Here is a 19,505-nt window from a genome sequence, read left to right on the forward strand (position 1 = left end):
CTGATATGTGTGTGCACGTGTGTCCAGTATTGATATGTGTGTGTGCACGTGTGTCCAGTATTGATATGTGTGTGTGCACGTGTGTCCAGTACTGATATGTGTGTGTGCACGTGTGTCCAGTATTGATATGTGTGTGTGCACGTGTGTCCAGTATTGATATGTGTGTGTGCACGTGTGTCCAGTATTGATATGTGTGTGTGCACGTGTGTCCAGTATTGATATGTGTGTGTGCACGTGTGTCCAGTATTGATATGTGTGTGTGCACGTGTGTCCAGTATTGATATGTGTGTGTGCACGTGTGTCCAGTATTGATATGTGTGTGTGCACGTGTGTCCAGTATTGATATGTGTGTGTGCACGTGTGTCCAGTACTGATATGTGTGTGCACGTGTGTCCAGTATTGATATGTGTGTGTGCACGTGTGTCCAGTATTGATATGTGTGTGCACGTGTGTCCAGTATTGATATGTGTGTGCACGTGTGTCCAGTATTGATATGCGTGTGTGCACGTGTGTCCAGTACTGATGTGTGTGTGCACGTGTGTCCAGTACTGATGTGTGTGTGCACGTGTGTCCAGTACTGATATGTGTGTGCACGTGTGTCCAGTATTGATATGTGTGTGCACGTGTGTCCAGTACTGATATGTGTGTGTGCACGTGTGTCCAGTATTGATATGTGTGTGTGCACGTGTGTCCAGTATTGATATGTGTGTGTGCACGTGTGTCCAGTATTGATATGTGTGTGTGCACGTGTGTCCAGTATTGATATGCGTGTGTGCACGTGTGTCCAGTACTGATATGTGTGTGCACGTGTGTCCAGTACTGATATGTGTGTGCACGTGTGTCCAGTATTGATATGTGTGTGTGCACGTGTGTCCAGTACCTGTGCGTCTCTGGCGAGGTCCTCGCTGCTCTGGTTCTTGCGTAGAGAAGCTGCAGGCGCTTCGAGGGACTCAAACATGGAGGCGGGGCGCACCCTGGGGTCCCGCTTCAGCACCTCGGCTTTATCTGGAGCACAAGCACGCGTGTTTCAACTCACAGCACACGCAGCAGAGGCGAAGCTTTACACTGGACACATGCGTGATCTGATCCATATCCGATCGGGAAAAGACCAGGTGTAAATGCCCTCCGAAACGCATATTTAATTAAACGTATATTGAATAAAAACAAGATTCGAGACAGATTTAAATCTGATCTCTCAAACCACTTCAGGAGGAGATCTGTGACGCGTTCCAGACGAACCGGACAAGTGTAAATGCATCTGGTTGTTGAACCCACGTATGTAAATGTTACTCCTCCCAACAATGCTAAAAACTAAACGTGTGAGCGTGTTTATAGGCTATATGTCATGTTATAGCCAGACATGACGGCACTATTGCAGCACGCATCGCCACAGAGGAGCCGCTGAGCATCTGTTCATCAAGCTAACTATCGCTAATCAAAGTGAAAGTAAGTCGCAGACGCTTAACACACAATCATCTTCATTAACAGTAAAGAAACTAAATGATCTGCTGTTGCCGCTCTCTCTTATTGCGGTCTCTGAGTTTGAAATCAGCTGATGATCAATAAAACACAGATCATATCTGTTGCTTTCGGTGACGTGACAGTAAATCTGCATATAGTGCGAAACTGAAGATCGGATTTATATCCGTGTTGCGAAAGCACATTAATGTGAGCAGGTGTAAGTGGAATGGTTTTGATAAATCAGATGGCTGTCCGATCTGAGGAAGCACAGGTGTAAACACAGGTGTAAACACACACAGGTGTAAACACAGGTGTAACTCTGCAGTACAGATGCGGTGAGGGGTGTGGGGGTCACCTGGGTTATTGGATGCCTGGGTCACCGGGCGTGGGAGACTGGCGGACCCGTTGTTAATGGAGGGCTTCGCATTGGCCGAGCTCCAGCTAGACGGCTTCGAGGACACCTGTGCTGAGGGCAGACCTGCAGAAGTAGAGAGCACTATGAAGCCGTTCCCCATGTTCATCTCTCTTTAGTGTGTAGTTTAGTGTGTAGTTTAGTGTGTAGTTTAGTGTGTAGTTTAGTGTGTAGTTTAGAGTGTAGTTTAGTGTGTAGTTTAGTGTGTAGTTTAGTGTGTAGTTTAGAGTGTAGTTTAGTGTGTAGTTTAGTGTGTAGTTTAGTGTGTAGTTTAGTGTGTAGTTTAGTGTGTAGTTTAGAGTGTAGTTTAGTGTGTAGTTTAGTGTGTAGTTTAGTGTGTAGTTTAGAGTGTAGTTTAGTGTGTAGTTTAGTGTGTAGTTTAGTGTGTAGTTTAGTGTGTAGTTTAGTGTGTAGTTTAGAGTGTAGTTTAGTGTGTAGTTTAGTGTGTAGTTTAGTGTGTAGTTTAGAGTGTAGTTTAGTGTGTAGTTTAGTGTGTAGTTTAGTGTGTAGTTTAGTGTGTAGTGCTGCATTTAACTCCAGTAAATGAGTGTCACTGTTTCTGGACTCCCTGAAAGGTTTTCATGCTATGAAAATAGAGCACTTATAATACGTCAGTAAATTTAAAAGCACTTGTTCAGTGATGATCATATTCCTTATATTATAAGCAAGTGCTGGTTAAGTAACGTGATGACTAGCGGCAAGAGGTTAAGGTTAACAATTAATTGATTGCTTGATCGTTAATTTAAACAACGGTGGATTATAGGAATTGATGTAAATTGAAATACCTACTGGTTGTTACTGTTAAGCTCCACAAAAGGCAATTATTAACACATTATAAGCACCATAAATGTTTCTGTGCTCTTTATAATTGAGCCAGATCGGCGCGGTATCTCTTCAGCTAGCCGACGCACACGCGCATGTGAACCTGTAAGCTGCAGAAACATGTAGAGTAGAGGCGAGGTGCTCTTACCAGTGCTGGCGCCGCTCTCTCTCCGACTGCGGCCCTGGGTCTTGGAGTGTGCTGATGATAAATGAAACGCAGCTCATATGTGTGGCTTTCGTCGAACAGACAGATATAACACACGAGGAGTCTCTTCTCTCTGTGCCCTGGACTTCTGAACACGAGGCGCTCTGACTCCAGAAGCGCAGGCGCGGTTTGAGCCTTTAATATTATGATATTTTGCACACTGAGAGATTATTAAAAGCGTTGCTCTGTCATATCACATCTTGTTGCCTCATTAAAAAGCTGCGAGATACATTTAAAATAAACGTCTTTTAATTTTATATCATTTATTTTCTTATGGCCTAGATAATATTTTATATTTATGCATAAATTAAACAATTTATATTAGATTAATGTTTATATATAAATCTTATAAATTGTTTAGATGTACACTACATAGAACTATAGTTTTAGATCTGTACGCTTTTTTTTATGTTTTTACACTGAAGAGTAATGATGCTGAAGTTCAGCTTCGCTCACAGGAATAAATTACACTTCTAAATATTCTCAAATACAAATACGCTATTTTAAATTGTAAAAATATTTCTATATATTACAGTTTTTGCTGTACTTGTGAGCAGAAAAGACTCTAAAACTTTTGAACGGTAGTGTATATAAATATAAATCTAATATATTGTTTTTCATGAATGCATTTTATAAGAATACAAATAGTAATTTGTATTTTATTAGCATTTTAATCGGATTGTTTATGAAAAGTTGACACATTATTTGCATATAGTACTTCTCGGTGTAAAATAACTCCTCAAATGTGACCCTGGACCACAAAACCAGTCACATGTCGCACAGGTATATCTGTGGCAATAGCCAACAATACATTTTATGGGTCAATTTTTCTTTTATGCCAAAAATCATTAGGATATTAAGTAAAGATCATGTTCCATGAAGATATTTTGTGAATTTCCTGCCGTAAATATATAAAACATTTATTTTTATGAGTGAATGCAGAACAATCACCAACATTTTCGATTTTTTTTTGCACCCTCAGATTCCAGATTTTCAATAGTTGAATCTCAGCCAAATATTGTCCTATCCTAACAGACCACACATCAGTGGAAAGCTTATTTATTCAGCTTATTTTATTCACGATGTAAATCTAAATTTAAAAAAAATGACCCTTGACTGGTTTTGTGGTCCAGGGTCTCAGATGTGAGTGTGTGTGCAAACCTGCTGCGGGATGAGCGCTCTTCTCCTGATGCGGGACCGTTGCACTGCCTTCTGGGTAAGTGTTTTTGATGAGCAGGTCCTGTTTGCTGGAGCCCCGGGGCATCGTGGAGGACTGGATATACGGGCCGACGGCCGCCACACGGGACACTCCTGTCAGCGGAGCCGGCTGGCCATCGGGAGGACACTGTGGAGAACAACACTGAGCACATCATCACACATCATCACACAGAGACGCCTTAGCTGAGGCCCGAACCTCATTCTGTGCCATTCTGTAGTATAAGTAGTGCGAGTAGTGTGTTCACTCTGATAACTCTAGAGAAAAAGTGCACTGTAAGTCCCCGGATGATGCACTTATTTAACTGAAAGCACTAAGAGTGGAACGTTGCAACAGCAGCAACATCACACATTACACACTATGGCTGTCAAATAAAAATTAAATTAAATAAAAAACTGCACATTCAAATTTTTGGTGTGTTGCGTGAGACATGATGATGATGTCACTGATGCGGTTTGTGTTTGTTAGCTTATCCAGTACAATGCGGCTGCGTTGTTGATGTGAAAAAAAAATGGCAGGAAAACTCTTCCTGCTGACGAAAACCCTCTCAGCTGGAGGCAAAAATCATGCAAAGACACGCATGACCAAATCTGCACATCGGTCAGAGCTGAGTGTGTGTGAGTGTGTGTGTGTGTGTGTGTGTGTGTGTGTGTATCAGCTGAAACACTGTCAACAGAAAGCGCTCAGCACTTGCTCAGATCAGATTATTGCGCTCGTTTGCACCCCCTTGTGGGCATAGGAGACGATACAGTACTTTTATCCTCTAACATTAAGTCATTATATTTTATATAATTCGAATTTTACTAATATTTAAGAAAGAAATTCAAATTGAGCTTTTCAGACATTTTGACAGCTCTAATAAACAAACTGTGATGTGAAACAGCAGAACAGATCCTCTTTCACGAGTGTGAGGAGCGTGAGTGTGAGGAGTGTGAGTGTGAGGAGTGTGAGGAGTGTGTGGAGTGTGAGGAGTGTGAGGAGTGTGTGGAGTGTGTGGAGTGTGAGGAGTGTGTGGAGCGTGAGGAGTGTGAGGAGTGTGTGGAGCGTGAGGAGTGTGAGGAGTGTGTGTTCACTCACAGGAAGGTTCTCTTTCTGCTGCAGCGCCGCCTTCTTCTTCCACAAGCGGTCTCGCAGTTCATTCACTCGTTTGTCCATGTTGGCCACCTCATGGTTCCTCTTGTTCAAGTTCTCTCTCTGCTGCGTTAGTCTGGTGTTCTGCTCCAGGTTCATGTTCTTCCTCATCTGGTGAACACACACACACACACACACACACACGTTTGTATGATATCTTTGTGGAGACTCTCCATAAACGTAATGCTCTTATACTGTACAAACTGTATATTCTGTCCCCTTACACTGACCCTACCCCCCCCCCCCCACACACACACACACACACACACTCACTCGACCCCTCAACCTACCCATCACACACACTAACCCGACCCCTCAACCTACCCATCACACACACACACTCCCTACCCATCACACACACACATACACACTAACCCGACCCCTCAACCTACCCATCACACACACACACTCCCTACCCATCACACACACACACACACACACACACACACACACACACACACACACACACACACACACACACACTAACCCGACCCCTCAACCTACCCATCACACACACACACACACACACACACACACTGAGCTCAGCACCTGCAGTTCCCTGTAGAGCCGGTCCAGCTCGGCGCCTGCGTTCGGGTCCCTGTGGAGCGAGTCCATGGAGCCGTGCTTCAGGCTCTCCAGCTGTTTACTCAGATCCTCCACCCTGGACACGGCCACCACCAGCTCCTTCTGCTTCTGGAGGAGGAGCCCGTTCATCTGCTCCACCTGCTCCACTGGAGCACACACACACACACACACACACACACACACTGATGAGCTTCTGTTCGCAAGTAACCCCAGACGTCTCCGCTGGAGAAGCGGGACAGAGGAGCTCACCCAGTTTCCCGTTGCTGATGCGCTTCTGCTCGACCTGGCCCTTCAGCGCCCGCACGGCCCTCAGCTGCTCCTCCTGCTTCTCCACCGCGCTCCTCAGATGCTGGAGCTTCTGCTGCTCAGCCCTCGCCTGCTGGTGCCGGAGCTCCTGCTGCCTCAGGAGGACCACACGCTGCTCCTGAAACACACACACACAGGACATCAATGACCAGCTGATCCCGGGGGCTTCTGCCGGAAACTTCAGGACTTTCAAGACCGACACAAGCCAGAAATATATATATCTAAATCAGAAAATGAGTGTAAAAATTATGATTTAAACAACAGCTCAAATAATACAGGCTTTGACAAAAACAAAAAAGTTTTATAAAATGATCAATCTCACATTTCAGGCTATAAAAACTAAGTCAAATTTATAGTCAAGTCACCTCTGTTTATATAGCGCTTTTTACAACACAGATCGTTCCACAGCAGCTTTACAGTGATAACACGAACATAATGCAACAGAGTTTGTGTTTCCTGAAGAAAATAGTGTCATAGTCCAGCTTAAGTAAGTTCAGTGATGGTTCATTTTTGTTGTGAAAAAGTTATTAATTTAGTTCATTTTTATATATAGTCACTCAACAACAAAAAAGTAATTTTATTATAAACCGTTATACATATTAATTTAAAATATGATTATATATAGCATAATATTGAAGATAACTTTTAATTCTAAATTTTGTGAAAGCTAAATTCTTTGATTAATAAGAATTTTTTTCTTATTAATCCACCAGTTGTGATTTACAACACTAAGTGTAAGATGAGTAAAAGTAAGGTTCGGAAAAACAGCAGAAGTTCTGAATGAACATGAAAATCATTGGAATAATCACTTTGATTAACCTTTTTTTGTCTTTCCCCCACTCTCCCTCCAGTCTGTAGCGCTGTTTCGTTCCGGCTTTGGCAGAGCATAAAGGCCAGTTTTTGTAAATAGCGCCATACTAACAACATTTTGTTCATGTTTAATTCAAGCACTTTCGAGGTGTTTGTTTTTACAGACTTTCCAGTCCTTGAATCCACAAGCACTTTAAAGAAGTGTGGGTAACCTGACTGTTTACAGGGTCACATGGGTCAAAAACAATGAAAACAATCACTTTTTTGTGCATTTTAGCAGGTTTGGGATCGGTAAGATTTTTGATGTTTTTAAAACAAGTCTATAATTTATTAAATTAAAATGCAAAAAAAAACCAATAATATTGTGAAACATTATTCCAGTGTAAATCATCTGTTTTCTATGTGAATATATAGTAAAGTGTAATGTATTCCTGTGATCAAAGCTGAATGTTCAGCATCATTACTCCAGTCTTCAGTGTCACATGATCCTTCTGAAATCACTCTAATATGATGATTTGATGCTCAGGAAACATTTATGATTATTATCAGTGTTGAAAACAGTTGTGTATAAAAATGTCATGATACTTTAATGAATAGAATGTAAAAAAAACAACATATTACTGTTACTGTTTATTGTCTATTACTGATACTGTTACTGATATTTTTAATGAAATAAATGCAGCGTTGGTGAGCAGAAGAGACTTGTTTTAGAAACATAGAAAATCATACCGATCCCAAACTTTTGAATGGCAGTGTGTGTATATATATATATAGTTCAGATGCAGCCTCTAAGTGCCAATGATTATTTTTATCAAGCTTGTGTATTTAAGTTCAGTAATTTCACTTAAATGACAATGAAAATGACCTGTTAATTGTCATTTAAGTGAAATTACTGAACTTAAATACACAAGCTTGATAAAAAATGATCATTCTAGAAGAAAATTTCAGATAGCACTGCATCTGAACTCTTCATATATATATATATATATCATATTGAACCGTTCGGTACGAGGCTTTCAGTTCGGTGTTTGGAACGCATTTTCAAACCGAACGTTCGTTGGACCATTTTTCCTGCCGACCAAAATTTCGTTATTTCAAATGTAGGCGGGCTCATTAAGTAAGAGACGCTAGCGCGACCACAACATTGCCCAACATCAAATGGCAAACGTAATGCAAGCGGAACGAAACTGAGCTACTCGTTATTGTATGGTTGACGGACCGTTGTTTATCAGTTTGGACCAAAGCAGCGCGAGCGATCGTGATCATGCGACACTGTTACTACACAGCGCTAAGAGATCCAGTAAAGAAAGCATTTGAATTCGCCACAGAAGTAATAACATCGCTGCTAGATCTAGAGAGAAACATTCACATTTCTCCGTTATTAACGGATCAAACAGTGCGTGGAAACCAGGAAGAAACATTGTGCCATGAATGAACTATCCGGTGTCCACAGATCTGCAACATTCACCATGGATTTACTGTAGTAACACTGCAACCATGGAAGTTTGGCAGGAATAGTAGGCTATAATGCCTTCAAGAAACATTACGTCGTTTTTATTTTGACATTATGAATACAACTGCTGCCCTCAAATGTTAATCTGAACTAAAATAAACCTTTGTTTATAACTACTATAATATTAGGCTACATTTCATTTTTTCTAAGGAGCTGTTTTGTTTTATATGCTCATAAGAAGACTCAATTATAGCTCCATCATTGCTCAAAGTTAAAAAAAATATATCATACTTTATTATGTTAGTTTTAATAAAAATAAAAAAAAAATCAAGGAAATTTCTCTGGCATTTTTTTTTTTTTGCTGTATCGAAAACGTACCGAACCGTGACACAAGTGTATCATATTGAACCGAACCGTGAATTTTGTGAACCGTTACACCCCTAATATATATATATATATAAAAATATTTAAAAAATGACTCATGAAATATGATTTTGTTTATATGTCCTAAACCGAGCGCATGTCTCCTCCACCCTGAGAGGTTCTCGTGTACCTTTGAGGCCAGGAGCTGCTGCTGTGTGTCGATCTGACGCTGCTGTTTAGCCGCCATCTCCTGCAGCTCCGCTAGAGTCAAGTCCATCCGCGGGCCGCTCACCTGCACACACACACACACATCAGTAAACACTCCTCCGCTTCCTGCTCGACTGCATTCCTCTCATAGTTTCATCTGCAAGAGCTTGTCACAGAGCGCCGGGTTCTCGTTTGAAAGCGAGTGAAACTCACCCCGTTCTCCGTGCGTCTGTCTGAGGGTTTCTTCACGCCGTTCCTCTTCTGACTCACACTCCTGGAATCTGAAACACAAGCACACACTCAAAAACAGCAATACTGCACAAAACATCTGTTCTTTTAGCATCAGAGGCTATATCAGATCGGGAGGCTTGATCTGTAAACTCCTCACAAGACTCTTTCGGGAGGGGGAAATCTGGGATAAATCGGCGTAAAACTCCCAAAGTCTGAGCCTGGTTTCAAGGAGTAGTTCACTTCAGAATTAAAATTTCCTGATGATTTACTCTCCCCCTCGTCATCCAGGATATTCATGTCTTTTTCTCTTCAGTGGAAAAGAAATGAAGGTTTTTAAAGGAAAACACTCCTGATGCGTACCTGATGCTCTGCCATGACGTAGGAAGAACCGAACCTCCGGCCGGGCCTGTCCCCACTGGATCAGCAGATCCATCATCTTCTCACTCTCACCTACGGCGCGCTCTGCACACACACACACACACACACTTATATTAGTAATTAACAATTTAATCTAACTAATTATATAATGTGACAATCAAATTCAGCGCAAATGAATCGCAGATCAAATTTGGCTGAGAAATAACCCCAAAAGATCAAGATATTATTGTGTTTGAGGGGAAAAGCATCAAATAAGCATTACGAAATGCAGCTTTAGAAAGTAATATTTTATCTTATACTACAGGGCTAATAATATTATCTTACTTGCGTGGCAAGTAGCCGTGTAATAAGCGGGATGTACATCCAGTGGGTTGTTATCTCAGAATAAACCCCTTCAGGTGTGTGTGTGTGTGTGTGTTATCTCAGAATAAACCCCTTCAGAGGTGTGTGTGTGTGTGTGTGTGTGTGTGTGTGTGTGTGTGTTATCTCAGAATAAACCCCTTCAGGTGTGTGTGTGTGTTATCTCAGAATAAACCCCTTCAGAGGTGTGCGACTGAAGAAGCAGTCGAACAACAGGAGAGATCAGCAGTCTGTGAGTGTTTACTTTTCCCAGTAGATTTTAGCGCGGCTGTGTTGCTAGGAAGTGTGTTTTACCGTGTTTTTACTATGGTAAAAACGCACGTGTGACTTTGTTTGTGCGTCGTGACTGGTTAGTTTCGCTTGACTAAACAGGAGGGCGGGACCTGCTGTATTCAATAAAGAGGTATTAGGTGTGTATAAAATTGGTTAGTGCACCGCGGCAGCGCTCGCGGCAGCCCTCGTGTGAAGACCGAAGAGTGTAAAGACCAACGACTCTACCTGTGCGACTCCACCGAGCAAGGACACCAACAAGGCACTTGAGTATTAATTTTTTCCTATTTATTCCTTTACTTTATCGTCTACACAACTTTTTCATCTGATCTATTTGTTTGTGACCTTACACTATGTGTTTTCAAATCCCTACTATTACTAACACACGTAAATCAAATGTCACACGTCAGAGGCAGTCCAATCCTAACAACCTGCGTACTTTTCCGGTGTCTTCTAGTACTATATTCTCTTTTCCTATTGGTCTCTGGAATTGCCAGTCCGCTGTAAACAAAGCTGATTTCATTACATCTATTTCTAGTCATTTGGGTCTCAGTCTACTGGCCCTGACTGAGACCTGGATCAGACCAGAGGACACTGCCACACCAGCTGCCCTCTCCACTAAATTCACTTTCTCACACACCCCTCGCCTGACTGGAAGGGGTGGTGGTACTGGTCTGCTCATCTCAAACGATTGGAAATTTGATCATTTACTAACTCTGTGTGACAACAGCTCTTTTGAATCACATTCAATTACTATCACTAGCCCTATTAATATCCATTTTGTAGTTGTATATCGTCCCCCAGGGCAGCTCGGCAGTTTCTTGGAAGAGCTTGATGTGCTACTCTCGTCCTTCCCTGAGGATGGTACTCCTCTCGTTGTTCTTGGAGACTTCAACATCCACCTAGAAGAACCTCAGGCTGCTGATTTCCACACTCTGCTTGCCTCATTTGACCTCAAGCGAGTATCTACTGCGACTACTCACAGATCAGGTAATATATTGGACCTTATCTACACACGCTACTGCTCCACTGACCATACACTGGTCACTCCACTGCACACCTCAGATCACTTCCTCCTCACTCTCAACATCAACCTGCCACGGAACACAACACACACTCCTCCACAGGTCACTTTTCGGCGAAACCTACGCTCACTCTCACCCTCTCGTCTATCCTCTCTGGTCTCATCCACACTTCCTCCACCTGATCAGCTTTCAACACTAGATACTAACAGTGCAACTGATAATCTTTTCTCCACTTTAACATCCTGCTTGGACACCTTCTGCCCCCTTTCCTCCAGGCCAGCCCGCGCCACACCCTCTGCCCCCTGGTTATCTGATGTTCTCCGGGAACATCGTTCGAAACTTAGGGGTGCAGAGAGGAAGTGGCGCAAATCAAAAGATCCTACTGATCTTGGTCTTTATCAGTCCCTCCTCTCTTCCTTCTCTGATAATATCTCTACTGCTAAAATGACTTACTATCACAACAAAATTAACAATTCTTCAGACTCTCGCATGCTTTTCAAAACCTTCTCCTCTCTTCTCAACCCTCCTCCTCCTCCTCCTTCATCAACACTAAATGCTGACGATTTTGCTACATTCTTTATAAATAAAACAACCTCCATCAGCGGCCAATTTAGCAATCCACAAATTGACACACACACTTTTCCAGCTAACACGCACTCTCTACCCTCCTTCTCTCTACTCTCAGAGACAGAAGTCTCCAATCTCCTGCTTTCCAATCGCCCTACCACCTGTCCGCTTGATCCTATTCCCACTAGCCTACTTCAAGCCATTTCATCCTCAGTTGTACCCACACTCACACACATCATAAACACCTCTCTTCACACTGGTACCTTTCCCACAGCATTTAAGCAGGCTCGTGTAACCCCACTGCTTAAGAAACCCACTCTAAATCCAGCACATCTGGAGAATTACAGACCAGTATCTCTCCTTCCATTCGTCGCGAAAACACTTGAGCGAGTTGTTTTCAACCAGATCTCTTCCTTCCTTACACAGAACAACCTCTTGGACAACAATCAATCTGGTTTCAAAAGCGGACACTCAACTGAGACGGCCCTGCTCTCAGTAATTGAAGCTCTGAGACTGGCAAGAGCAGCTTCCAAATCCTCAGTTCTCATCCTGCTGGATCTGCTGCCTTTGACACAGTTAACCACCAGATCCTCCTGTCAATCCTAAAGACGAAGGGCATCTCGGGAACCGCACTCCAATGGTTCAAGTCATACCTCTCAGGTAGGTCCTTTAGGGTTTCGTGGAGGGGTGAGGTGTCTAAGACACAACATCTAGCTACTGGAGTGCCTCAGTGCTCAGTGCTGGGACCACTTCTCTTCTCCATCTACATGACATCACTAGGATCTGTGATTCAGAAACATGGTTTTTCCTATCACTGCTACGCTGATGACACACAACTCTACCTCTCATTCCAGCCTGATGATCCGACGGTAGCTGATCGTATCTCAGCCTGCCTGACAGACATTTCTGGCTGGATGAAGGACCACCACCTTCAACTAAACCTTGCGAAGACAGAGCTACTCGTGGTCCCGGCCAACCCAACACTTCACCACAACTTCACCATTCAGCTAGACTCGTCATCCATAACTCCATCTAGATCAGCCAGGAACCTTGGTGTGGTAATTGATGATCAATTGAACTTCACAGACCACATTGCAAGAACTGCCCGGTCATGTAGATTTGCCTTGTACAACATTAGGAGGATCAGACCCTTCCTATCAGAACATGCTACTCAACTCCTTGTCCAAGCGCTTGTTTTATCCAGACTTGACTATTGCAACGCTCTCCTGGCTGGTCTTCCAGCTTGCACAGTCAAACCTCTGCAACTGATCCAGAACGCCGCAGCTAGAGTGGTCTTTAACGAGCCGAAAAGGGCACATGTCACTCCTCTCCTCACAAAATTGCACTGGTTGCCAGTTGCCGCTCGCATCAAATTCAAGTCACTGACGTTTGCCTACAGAACAACCACTGGTTCTGCTCCCTTTTACTTTAACTCTTTACTTCAGACTTATGTGCCTTCCAGGAACTTGCGCTCTGCAAGTGAACGGCGTCTTGTGGTGCCATCTCAAAGAGGCACAAAATCTCTTTCTCGAACCTTTACCATGACTGTTCCCTGCTGGTGGAATGATCTGCCGAACTCAACCAGAGCGGCTGAGTCCATAGCCACTTTTAAGAAACGGCTGAAGACACTTCTTTTTCGACAGCACTTGATCCAGTAATACTAACAATTTCTCTCTACTACTCTATTCTGTTCTATTAAAAAAAAAAAAAAAAAAAAGAAATGCGTTGATTTAAACTGAGAAGGGTCATAGCACTTGCATTTTGTTGTCCTACTGCTAGTTTAACTGCTTCTATTGTTCTCATTTGTAAGTCGCTTTGGATAAAAGCGTCTGCTAAATGAATAAATGTAAATGTAAATGTGTGTGTGTGTGTGTGTGTGTGTGTGTGTGTGTTATCTCAGAATAAACCCCTTCAGGTGTGTGTGTGTGTGTGTTATCTCAGAATAAACTCCTTCAGGTGTGTGTGTGTGTGTGTGTGTTATCTCAGAATAAACCCTCAGGCTGATGGAAGACTATTTATTCTGAGATAAACTGGCTGGATGTAGATTATCCCTTACTTATACTATGGTGCTGTTGAATGCTTGAATCTGATTGGTTGACACACGTTCAGAGCGTTTCCTGCAGCTCAGAGGGGACATGCACGCATTTACACAGCAATTACAATGAAATAATGCCATGAGATTAATCAGTTTTAACCTGGTATTAAAGGGACAGTTCACCCAAAAATGAAAATGTGGTAATCATTTCTGATCATTTGAGTATATAATGACAGAAGTTTTTATTCTTGCGTGAACTAACCCTTTAATGTTTTTTATTAATATGGAAAAAAAAAATGTTTTAATGAAATGACACTCTATAAGTAAGAAAATAAAACAGCCAGTAAGTGGCAGTAAATGTCTACATGAGTAAGTAATTCATTCACTCAAATAATTGTAACACTTTTTTCCATAATTAATAAATCAAATTAACGTGTTAAAGTAACAGCCCTAATTTATATACATTTCTAATTTTGTTTTAGCAAAAACCTAGCGGTGTCAATCAGCTGTTATCCCCTCCAGATCTGTGATCGCACATTAAACAGCATATAAATCATAATGCCGAATGTTTCTGTATGAAGTGTGGACCCCGGACGAGCTTTAGGACTGTGAAGCTCTGAGAGTGTTGATGGACTCGATCCCTCTGTGTTTTAATCACCGCTCTGAATCCCATCCGGACGGAGTCTTTGACAAAAACATGATTTTCTCAGCTTTGTTCAAAATTATGCTTTTTTATGAGACCTCCCCACATTTAAGCGTTAAAAAAGAAAAGAAAAGAATGAATGAATGAAACTAGCCTGTTTTTTTTGTTTGTTTAAAAGCAGAGGCTCTGCTCTTTCTTGTGATATATATATATAGAGAGAGAGAGAGAGAGAGAGAGAGAGACTGTTTACATGTTCACAGTCACACAATATTCCAGGAGCCATCAAAGTTTTGTGAATATGATCAAGCCGTAAATGATGGAGCCGTAAACAACGCAGAGAAAAGAGTTAGGAATTATTAGCCACATGTAAATGCACTCAATAATAATAATAATGATAATAAACTTTATTTTATATAGCGCCTTTAAAGCAGCTTCTCAAGGCACTTTACACAACACAAATACAAAGAGAAAAATAAATAGTAATGTTTTTTGTTTTTTTAAATACACAGATAGAAATATAAAGCATATAAAAAAACAAAAGAACACACTGGAATACAAAATAATAAAAACCATTAGGAAAAAGCTAACCTAAAAAAGTGAGTTTTTAGATTGGGTTTAAAAATGATTAGAGTTTGTGCATCAGTGTTACTAGCCATTTCTCTGTGATGTAATTGTGACGTACTAGCAGTTTACAGAGCGAAGATGTTTTCTGTGCGTGTGATCAGGGTTTGAAATTTACTTTTTCACTCACCGGTACTAAATTTATACGTTTCCGGCCATTCAGAACTTCTACTAGCCACAAAAAAAGAGCATATATAATATATATATATGTTATAGTGTATAGTGTATAGTATAGTGACGTGTGTGTGTTCAAGTATTCCAGATATGAGCAGATTCTGCGCAATACGCTGTATTTAATATATCATGAGGACTCACGAGTATTTGTGCTAAATCTGCGCAGACTTATCTCACTCGAACTTCCCCAGCAGAGTGAGTGATCATCATGAGTAACCCACCGAACTGGCTGCTGATCTTTCCCCGCGCCAGGCGTGTGTTAATGTGAAGCCCTGTGTGTGTGTGAAGCGGTTCTCACCGGAGCCTCGCCACACCTCCGCCAGATGACAGCTGCTGTCCCCGGGGTCTCGGCACAGCTCCAGCACGTCCGCACACACCGTCTCCGGCGTGATCGGCACCTCGCTGAAGTGCTGGTCGTTATTGCTGAGGTACACGGTCAGGAACATCTGAAACACACACAGGACAGGCACAGTTAGAGCTGCACACACACACACACACACACACACACACACACACACACACACACAGGACAGGCACAGTTAGAGCTGCACACACACACACACACACACACACACACAGGACAGGCACAGTTAGAGCTGCACACACACACACACACACACACACACACACACAGGACAGGCACAGTTAGAGCTGCATACACACACACACACACACACACACACACACACACACACACACACACACACACACAGGACAGGCACAGTTAGAGCTGCACACACACACACACACACACACACACACACACACACACACACAGGACAGGCACAGTTAGAGCTGCGCACACACACACACACACACACACACACACACACACACACTCTGTTTCAGGCATCATCTCTTTCAACACAAATCCGTGCAGAATTCAACAACAAAAAGTACAGTATATATGATAGAGATATCTATAATATACAGATTTGCGAGAAACTTTCACAATATTTTCTAAATGTCGATGAACATCTATTGTGAAACGACGGTGTTTCCATTAGCCGGTGTTATGCGACTCACTAAAGCCATTCCAGACATCATGGTGACGGATGTTAGCAGGGTTATGTGTATCTCAGCCGCCGCACTAGACATTATTATTAATGGATGGAGACGTATGCGTGTTATTCAACATTAATGTCGAGGAAAGACTCTTATACTGAGAGCGGCTCATATGAGGAATTCTGGGAGATTCTCCTCATTTCTGATGAATTGCGGCTTTTCTTTGTGGTTCAGAATCCAGTATTCCCGTAATTCTTTTGTCTTTTATGAGTTTAATAAAGAACTCTGTCTCTTCTTCTGTCCAAACACACCGCGCCATCTTTAAAGAATGATCATGTGACTTTTACGTACGTCAGGTGACCCGAAACAACAGTTTCCATTTCAGTTCTGCAAAATATTCCTCTTCCGGTTGTCTGTAAAGCCCCTCAGGCGAGTGTGAAAACTGCCCAGCGATGTATGGGAGTTTCTGCAAGATTGACGTGTTTCCATTGGCCGTATTTTCAATTTGCGTGATTTGAAGGGTAACGGAGACTCGGCTAATGAAGCGCACATCATGAAACACACAATACAGTTATTTATCCTACAAGTGTCCTAGTGAATGTGGTTATGTCTTCAGTGAACGTCAACAGTTGATGAAGGAAACACACGTGTGTATCAGTACAGTAGATCAGTGCATTCAGTCTTAAAGCTACACTGTGTAACTTTTTTAGTTGATTCTTAGCAAAAAACACTTAGTTCTTTCAAAAATATATGTGCTCATTAATGTATATTTACTTCTTTCAAGTAATAAAGTATTCTCTTAAGTTTATAATCTGCCATTGAAAGTACATACGGGTGAGGGGTTCGAATGCCGGTCGCCATGTTGCCCCTCCATCTTGAAACTACATTAGCCAAAGAGGGACATGCCTGTAAATTCAAGCTTCGCCTTTTGCGTTTTTCACTCAGTGACACCGTGACGAATGCGAGGGGGAGATTACTCGCGAGCTCGCGAGTGCCGGCAGATTTGAAAGATAGTGTGGTGTGTGTGTGTGTGTGTGTGTGTGTGTGCGTAATCACATTTGAAAGAGAGAATTAAAACGTCAACGCGACAGACAAATCAGCAAGACCATAGTCAATATTGGAGTAACTTTTCCCAGATGGAAAGAGCTCATGAGGAGAAAAGATTTTAAAACGGACGCCGAGGTTGCCTGCTTTCTTCTCGACAGGTAATTCAGCCTGTTGTAATTCATTTGTGTAAATTCGAAGTTTTATAGTTGCTTGTCTAACCATAGCATGGTTGTGCATAACGCCAGAACGACCTCTAGTATAACTTCATCCTCGCGGCAATGGTGAAGAAGTATTGTTTACCTTGTAACATAAATCTGTGCTGCGACGGATCACAGGTGATGAATAGTTTTAAAGGCGCAATTTTTTAAGATATATGAAAAAAGGACACTGTACATTTTAGTTATTTTTAATTGCTTTTACTTTGTACACATTGTAACGTTAGCCTAATCTGATTATGCTGGGATAGCCGATTCCAAGGGTGACGTTTACCTCCTGACATCTGTCCTGTAGTTTTATTCATTTTAGACGTATTGTTTATTATTGTCATGGACGAAGTGATAACTGGAAGCCATGTTAATCTTGGAATAATACGGCCACCGTAGGAGTTAAAACGCCCTCGAAATTGAGAGGAACAGAAGCTAATATTCACTGGGTAGTCATATACAATTTCACCACTAGATGGGGGTAAAAATCACACAGTGTAGCTTTAAAGAGACACGGCAGGCAAAAACATATTTTTTACTGGTCAATTTTGAGACTTTTGGATATTTGTCTTCAATAGCATGTCTTCTTTCAGACTTGTGGTGAAAAAAAGTCAGAAATACACATTTAGGTCTTTATTTTACACACTGTGTCTGATTGCTTCTGTAGATTTCTCATAAACTCAACAGAAGTTGGCGTTCTTCATCAACACTCCGCGATCTCTGTCTGCTCCTGTCATCACACACACCGCTGGAAAGCTCTCTCTCCTGTACAATGCTGTGAGATCCAAATATGGTCATTTCCTTTTATCAGCAGCCAATCGTGAAAGGAAAAGGGCTGAATGTGCAATCTCATTGGCTGATGATAAATCTTTAAGGCCCGTTTTCTCAAAATGAATTTTCTCTCATTCTCCACTTCAGTAGCACAGATACACACCAAACTCTCCAGTCTTGTACATAGTTATATTATGAAGACATTTACAGAGGGATTTGTAAATATATTATTCCTAGCCTGATTTATATAACATTTTATTCCAAAAAACATGGCGAAAATCATTTTTTTAAGGCTATTGACAGTATTTTCTGATTTACAGGATAACAAAAGTAGATATCCATAAATCCCTCTGTCATTTTTTTCCCATCTAATATCTGAACACAATGAAAAAATAATTTTTAACCTGGCTTTATCCAATACTCAGATTTTTTTTTAATCTATGCAAATTAGCGCATATTTAATTAGATATTGCCTAATTTGCATATTTAAACATTAAATTACAGAAAACTTGTAGTACATTTTTTTCTCATCTTAATGTAGGTAATCAACTGGGAAAGTTTCATGGTGATATCTGCTAGTTAAAGATTTACCCTATTCACCTGTAGTGTCTCGCCTTAAAGTGACAGCAGCCTAATAAACCTAATAGCCTAAACCTAATAAACCTAATAAACCTAATAGCCTAAACCTAATAAACCTAATAAACCTAATAGCCTAAACCTAATAAACCTAATAAACCTAATAGCCTAAACCTAATAAACCTAATAAACCTAATAGCCTAAACCTAATAAACCTAATAAACCTAATAGCCTAAACCTAATAAACCTAATAGCCTAAACCTAATAAACCTAATAAACCTGCTGCCTGTGTTTAATAAAGCTGCACGATTAATCCAAATCCACCTGTCATCACGCGTCACACGTCACACATCACACGTCATCACGCATCACACACATGACCTGCTTCGGCCAATTGTGAGCCTACGTGGTGACGTGCAACACAGACGCGCAGCGCAAAAACACTACGAGGCCCAGAGAGAAGGAATTGAATAGTGGAATAAAGTCGGTATTTTTGTTTGTTTTTGCGCACAAAAAGTATTCTCGTCGCTTGATATACTTAAGATTGAGCCACTGGAGTCACTTGGACTATTTTAACGATGTTTTTAATAACTATTCTGGGTCGGCGAGTTTCGGTCACTCTGGAAGC

General features: G+C 41.6%; 1 protein-coding gene across 1 annotated transcript in view; it reads right to left on the reverse strand.

The window, feature by feature from the left end:
- tp53bp2a (tumor protein p53 binding protein, 2a) overlaps positions 1-19,505 on the reverse strand; it is a 33,499-nt gene that overhangs the window by 12,183 nt on the left and 1,811 nt on the right. Inside the window, exons 2-12 of the mRNA XM_079855475.1 lie at positions 15,574-15,721; positions 9,563-9,664; positions 9,185-9,252; positions 8,955-9,056; positions 6,082-6,256; positions 5,797-5,978; positions 5,194-5,358; positions 4,062-4,245; positions 2,844-2,894; positions 1,817-1,939; positions 881-1,005 (exon numbers count right to left, since the gene is read on the reverse strand). Coding sequence (XP_079711601.1) covers positions 881-1,005; positions 1,817-1,939; positions 2,844-2,894; positions 4,062-4,245; positions 5,194-5,358; positions 5,797-5,978; positions 6,082-6,256; positions 8,955-9,056; positions 9,185-9,252; positions 9,563-9,664; positions 15,574-15,721 — 1,425 coding nt within the window. The remainder of the gene's footprint in view (positions 1-880; positions 1,006-1,816; positions 1,940-2,843; positions 2,895-4,061; positions 4,246-5,193; positions 5,359-5,796; positions 5,979-6,081; positions 6,257-8,954; positions 9,057-9,184; positions 9,253-9,562; positions 9,665-15,573; positions 15,722-19,505) is intronic.

This window comes from Squalius cephalus (genome assembly GCF_949319135.1).
Source record: "Squalius cephalus genome assembly, chromosome: 21".
Classification (NCBI taxonomy): domain Eukaryota; kingdom Metazoa; phylum Chordata; class Actinopteri; order Cypriniformes; family Leuciscidae; genus Squalius; species Squalius cephalus.